Source organism: Macrobrachium nipponense, chromosome 18 (genome assembly GCF_015104395.2).
Source record: "Macrobrachium nipponense isolate FS-2020 chromosome 18, ASM1510439v2, whole genome shotgun sequence".
NCBI lineage: Eukaryota > Metazoa > Arthropoda > Malacostraca > Decapoda > Palaemonidae > Macrobrachium > Macrobrachium nipponense.
This window is the reverse complement of record NC_087211.1, coordinates 33,621,606-33,628,579: the sequence shown is the minus strand read 5'-3', so window position 1 is coordinate 33,628,579 and position 6,974 is coordinate 33,621,606. Positions and strand designations below refer to the sequence as shown.

Sequence of the window (6,974 nt, the reverse complement as noted above, 5' to 3'; positions counted from 1 at the left end):
ATCTTGTTTCATCAAGTGAACATTGGGTATGTTTGGAACTCGAACCCTGGAGTCGTCCAACTTGATGTTTTTATAACAATGCATAAATATATGCAAAGAAATGAGTATTTAGTTTTATACATGGTTTGCATGGTTATAAGGTGACCCTCAGTCGTTCTTAACGTTCATGATGTTCCTGTTTGTGACCGGATTGTCCCGGATCATCCTATTGTTGTTTTTTATTTTATTTTTTATTTTTTTATGCACTCTTATTTGAACATCGTGTTTCTTTTTCTTGTTTACTCTTCTTAAATTTCTTATAAAATGTCTCATTTGCACCCCGACGATAAGTGAATAAACATTACAGAACTGGGTTATGAACTTCTACTTTCCTGTGATATTTGTGATATTTTATACAAACACAGACACACATATGATAAATATAATATAATGTATGAGCACGTTGTTTATGTTTTAAGTTTAAAAGTCCTTATCTTTAGATTTTATCTATATACCATTGTCTATTCTGCGGATAACCACAGTCCTTAGTCAATTACAATGTAGAAAAAGTCACCAAAGCCCACTGTTATCTCCCGCTATCTAAGTTATTTGCGTGACTAAAGCTGTGCGGGAAGTCCAGCGCCATTTGGTTTCAGTCCTGGGATAAGTGTCTGTTTAATACGCCTTCTGTGACTCGCTGTTTAATTGGTGAAATGACACAACTACGTGGACGTGTGAACCAATGCTTGTCAGAAAAGCATAATACTGAGCATTGAGTTTCTTATTGTATCGGTAAAACGTGTACGGACATTTTTCACGATACTCGTTGAGTTTAAAGCCAACAAAGAATGGATTCGGGACCAAAAGCAACTGAAAAATCTCCCTTATTATCAAAATGTGATCACCAGCGGAAGTCGTTACCTACTAGACGGACCTGGCACCACTTACCTCAATTCAGTGGCATAAGCGTCGAACCTGCTTTTTTCTTGATGGCCGTCGCCTATGGCATAGACTCTGTCAACCTTTCCAGCTTTTGGGTGGATAGAGTTTGTCGAAGTCTTTACTCGAAGGGAATCTGCGAGCATTTGCAGTCTGGAAATTATTCAGAGGAACAGGACACTGTCCAGAGGCTGGTTGGCAAGTACAAGTCCACGTTCTCCCATTGGATTGAATGTGTACCCGCCATCTTTGTTGTTTTGATCCTTGGCGCTTGGAGTGATGTCAAAGACCGCAAGCTCCCAGTGGTTCTGCCGCAAGTGGGCGTCCTTTGTAAATACTTCATCCTAGTCATCTTTAGCTATTACGGAGACACACCGCCATTATATCTACTCATAGCTTCTGTACCTGTAGGATTTAGTGGAGGAATTCTCGCATTCTTCCTTGGCTTCAGCTCGTACTTGGCAGCGACGGTTAGTTTCCAGTCCCGCACTCTTAGATTTGGCCTGATGAATGTACTCATGCTGGTGGCAGTGCCGGTTGGCAGGGTTATTGCTACCGCTGTTTATGCGCACTTTGGCTACGGAAGCGTTTTTTGTTGCCAGTCGGTCATTGTTTGCCTCGGCGTGATTTATTCAGTGCTGCGTTTGGAAAAACATCCGGGTGTGGATCTTTCCTCGGGAGTCCCCAAAAACAAAGTCGGTTTACTGGAAATGCTGTCACCAGTTCGGATGAAAAGAACCCTCTCGGTTCCATTCAAGAAGAGGCAAGGCGGCCTCAGGACTCAAATTCTTGGCCATATCTTCATTATAGCTGGGCTTTTATTTGATTCCGGTAAGTGGCACCAAATGCAAAGAAGATGAATCAGAAGACAAATTTGAAGAATGTTACATGTAATATATATGAGACGTAGTCATCTTCCCAATGTGCGGCAAATAGTACTCATGATATGGTTCTCAGTTGTGGCCCCATTTTTTTTTTTACCAGCCTCCGTCAGCTATTCCATTCAGTGTTCTGTTCGCAATCTCTTCTTTCACCTTCCTATTTTCCTAAAAGTTAAACAATCAATCCCAAACATAGACTTGTCCGAGTCCTTTTATATGAAACCGAGAATTTTCGTCCATTGCTTTTTCATCACAAATAAAGAATAATTATAATTCTTAAGAAAATATGCTGATCATCCTTCATATTTCTTATACGAGTTCCCTTATGAATATGTAATAATTAGCATTTTCAATTCCATTTTAAACATTTGTACTGATGATTTTAAAAAGTTCGTTCTTTCTTGATCAAGGCCTAAAAACTCACGGTTTTAAGCTTTCTGTTGTATGTCTTAAATGAAAAAAAAAATGTCTCTGATTCAAGCAATCTCCCTTTCATCTTTTCTTACATGCAAAGAGATAATAGTTGCGTTCCTCACATATTTTTCTTAGGAATACCTTGCACATCCCTTTTGGCGGGGTGGGAACTATCATATAATCTCTTTGTCAAGTAAAACTAAACTCCGTAGGAGGTTAGCTTTGTCGGTGACTCTCATGCGGTGCACTGTAGGCATTACTTAAAGGTCTTTGCAGCATCCCTTCGGCCCCTAGCTGCAACCCCTTTCGTTCCTTTTACTCTACCTCCATTCATATTCTCTTTCTTCCATCTTAATTTCCACCCTTTCCTAATAGTTAATTCATAGTGAAACTGCTGCAATGTTTCACTCTTTTTACACCTCTCAAACATTTCATTGTCAATTTACGTGTCAGCGCTGAATGACCTCATAGGTCCCAGTGCTTGGCGTTGGCCTAAATTTTATATTCAATTCATTTCAATTCAAAACTAAAGTTCCCAACGTCTCGGCTACATAGCTGAATTTTCATAAATTAATCAATCAAACAACCAATTTAGTAAAACTACTCTGAATGACTTACTATTCTCTACGCTCTTCCATGTTCCCGTAATGTAAACGTGTTAAAGATCAAGGCGTTTGTCGCAGCTCCTGTGGTAAGTATCAAATGTTCTTTTCAGAGACCTCAGACTTATATGTTAAATATTGTCTTTCAGTAAAAAAACTACATAATATGGAACTCCGGCAATAAGTAAATGATAAATAATGAATATAGGTGTAAAAAAATGATAGTTTTCTTATACTTCTGATGACCAAACGAATGCGCAATTTTCATTCTTCATCAGACAGAGAAAAACATTCCTTATTCCTTCACAGTGCATTAAGAGGATGTTTTTGTACTTTTGTAGATAAATGTTTTGTGGATCAAAACCGCTATACCGTTCGTATCATGGGCATCTATGTCTTAAGTTTAATGAAGAAACAATTCTCTCATATTTTTACAAAATATGCAAGGAATAGATTTTGAGCCATGCCGATAGAGAAGTAAAAGCCTGCGTCTATGGTCAATAAAGTTTCTATAAATGAAACCCATTCAGTTGCCCTACGGTTGGAATATTTGATACATTCTTGCATAAAATTTCTTCTCTCACTACTATAGGCGTAACGGACTTCCATTACCTATACGTGAGGAAAAAGTTCGGATGGGATTACTACGCCTTCGCGACTTGGTCTGAGCTCAGCACTCCTGTGGCAGGCATAGGTAAGAATTAAGACATATATAAAAGAAAATGACTTTGTAGAAGCAATAACTGAACATAGTTAAGCGACTGCCATTGATTTGCTAACATTGTATAAGCTACAAATAATAAGTTCAGAAATATATTAGAAATAATAAGCTATTGCAGGATTTCTCATTTTTGTCATTATTCACCTTAATTATACTAGAAGTGTTACGAAGCTTACAATAAGGTTCTTGATTGGGAATGATGAAAGTCATAATAATCTAACGTTGTTAATCATTTTCATGTTTCCTAACCGGAACAGGGACGGTATTCTTAGTTCCAATTCTCAGTTACAAATACGGGGTGGAAGACGCTGTTCTCTGCCTGATGGGGACAATGTCTTACATGTTTATGTACATCGTCATTGGAACGGCTTCTTTCGGATGGATGATGTATCTAGGTACGAATGATAATGTTCACTTCTTTATACTGGAATTTTGTACGTTCTTTTGCGATTCCGATGCGTTTATTGCATTTTAACTTGCGATTGTGTGGTCTTCCTGGGGTACAACAGAGAAGCAGAAGAAAATTGCAGGCAAAAGTGGGGTGGACCAAACAGTCATCATTTCATAGTTGTCAAAGACCAATGTGATAAAGGCATGCGAAAACTTTTAGCATTACTTATATTTCAACATAATAACTTTCAGTTTATTTCGTATTCAGAGTATACATTAAAATTTCCAAGCCAATTTGCATATATATATATATATATATATAGATATATGTATATATCTATATATATGATATATATATATATAGATATATATATATCTATATAGATAGATGTATATATATATAATATATATATGTGTATATATATATACTAGTGATATATATATATACTATTAGAATATACATATATTATATAGACTATAGATATATATATATATATATATATATAAGATATATATAGATATTATATTAGTATCTTATGTGAAATTTTATCACATCACCGTGACTCATATACATGCATTTAGCTACAAATGTCCTTCAGTATCCAATTGGCTGTACCTCGGAATTAATATAATCTCATATATGATATATGTTAACTAAAGGAGAAATTCTTTAGTTGATAACAATTTCGTCCTTTGGTGGATTCGAACCAGCGCCTTAAGGAGAAATCAGGACTTCAGTGTCTCCATAACCGACTAAAAAATTCGGTTAACATACATGAAAACATATTAATTCCTAGGTAGAGCAAACTGGATATTAAAGGACATTTGTAGCTTAATGTGTATATATTATATATATATATATATATATATATATATATATATATATATATACGAAAATGGCCTTTAATATCCAATTCGCTCAACCACGGGAATAATATACTCTCATATACTATATCAACTGGAAGATAATTTTTTAGTTGATCATAAGTTCATCGTCTCGTGGGATCGCCGTGATGGCAGCGTGGGTTAAGAGATCTTGTCTTCCGTGGTTCGATCCCACGTGGCGACAAACTTATGATCAACTAAAAAATTCTCCTCCGGTTAACATAATGTGAAAATATATTGTTTCCGAGGTGGAGCAAATTGGATAAATGGTATTTGTAGCTTAATGCTTTTATATGGATCACGGTGATGCGATAAAATTAATTCATATGTAATATATGTATTTATTATATAATCATCATTGAAGGGAAGGGGACACACACAGATGTACAGGCTGTTTTTATTGCGACGTTTCGTAATTGTCCAATTAATTACATCATCATGGGCTGTTAAAATGAAAAATAAAATTCTTAGTAAAATTGTAAAAACTAAAAAATGTAGAAGCTGGAAATTATATTTATGAAATGTACGAAATATTTTAGTGCTCTCGTTTTATATTTACAAACCAGGCACTGGGTTGTTCTTTTGATCTGCAAAGCAGATGTCGGTTGGTGAATACTCTTCATTCTTGACTCAGTCTCATAGGCTGTGGTGATCTTCTTTAAGTTTCATTCAATTGCTTCCTTCTGATGTAGAGGTTGAGTCCTTGGAACACAGAGTACAAAAATAAGATTGAAATACAGAGTACAAAAATAAGATAGATTCTTCTATCTTACATCGTGGAGAGATACAAAGAAGGTTTTGATAGGTCTTCCTGCGAAGAGTGGAAGTTGAAGTCTGATATACAATTCTGTTGCGAGAACATTAGTCGACTGACATTTTTCGCAATGTTACACAAACACACGAGTAGGCGGATTTGGTCTGTCACGTAGGCACAGGCTATCATGGGAACGTCAACATGTATTTTGCCAATGGGGCATCGGTTGGCGTTACCTTTCAAACTGATGATCCAAGTGTATTCAAATGAAGATGTGATACAACGCAACGTCAAGGCAATGTCATCTATTCACTAATTAATATTTATAAATACTGCAAGATCCTACTAGACTACAGCAGTCATCATATTAACACAATATGTTGCTGTACATAGAATGACATAATACATTCTATTTAATATGTAATTATTACAATTATACACATTAAAATTAAAGAATTGAATTTCTAATTAGGACATACATTAAAATGAAAGATAACTGAACATATAGTGAACAAAAAAAAATAAAAAAAAAATAAAAGCAGCAGTGAACAGAGTTACAGAACAAGAGGTTAAGGACCGACCTAGAGGAGGGACAGCGTTAAACTAAACGTAAACATAAATAAACAACACAAGTCAAGACAAATACAGAGGGACGAGGACGTATGAGTGTTCAAAGAGGGAACAGGTTGTTTAATAAAAAGTGATTCCAGAATAACAAGGTCTTGAGGGTTGGTGGCATGGCCTAAAATGCAGAAGTCTTTATTATTGATTTGTGCTTTACAGATTCTGGGATGGTTTCCAATATTGGAGTGTTTCGGGTTTGCAATTCTGTAACCAGTACGGAAGCTGACGCCACAATGAGAATCGATACGCACCTTAAGGAGTCTGCTGGTGGATCCCATATAGGTCCCTGTTTGACATTCAGGGCAAGTATACTTATAAATAACGCCAGAGGACATGTAAGGTTATAATCGCTCCTTCGAGATAAAGAGTGACCCGAAGATGAAAGGATTCTTAGGAATGAATTTAATGTCTATAGCATGAAAATGTTCCTGAATTATTTCTGCGAACATTTACCATGACAAATGTTCACAGAAATAATTCAGGAACATTTTCATGCCCTTGAGTTAGATTAATTCCTGAGAACCCTTTCGCCATCGGGTCACTCTTTATCTCGAAGGAGCGATTATTACCTTACATGTACCCTGGTGTTATTTATAAATATATTTGCCCTGAATGGCAAACAGGGACCTATGTGGGATCCACCAGCAGACACTTTAAGGTGCGTATCGATTCTCATTGTGGCGACAGCTTCCGTACTGGTTACAGAATTGCAAACCCGTAACACTCCAATATTAGAAACCACTCCAAAATCTGTAAAACCCATATTGACAATAAAGACTTCTGCA

At 36.2% G+C, this 6,974-nt stretch overlaps 1 protein-coding gene across 1 annotated transcript in view; it reads left to right on the top strand.

The window, feature by feature from the left end:
• Window positions 1–595: 595 nt before the first annotated feature.
• The window catches only part of LOC135196954 (probable peptidoglycan muropeptide transporter SLC46), a 12,402-nt gene continuing 6,023 nt past the window's right edge, over window positions 596–6,974 (top strand). Inside the window, exons 1-3 of the mRNA XM_064223804.1 lie at window positions 596–1,749; window positions 3,408–3,509; window positions 3,794–3,931. Coding sequence (XP_064079874.1) covers window positions 828–1,749; window positions 3,408–3,509; window positions 3,794–3,931 — 1,162 coding nt within the window. The 5' untranslated portion in view covers window positions 596–827. The remainder of the gene's footprint in view (window positions 1,750–3,407; window positions 3,510–3,793; window positions 3,932–6,974) is intronic.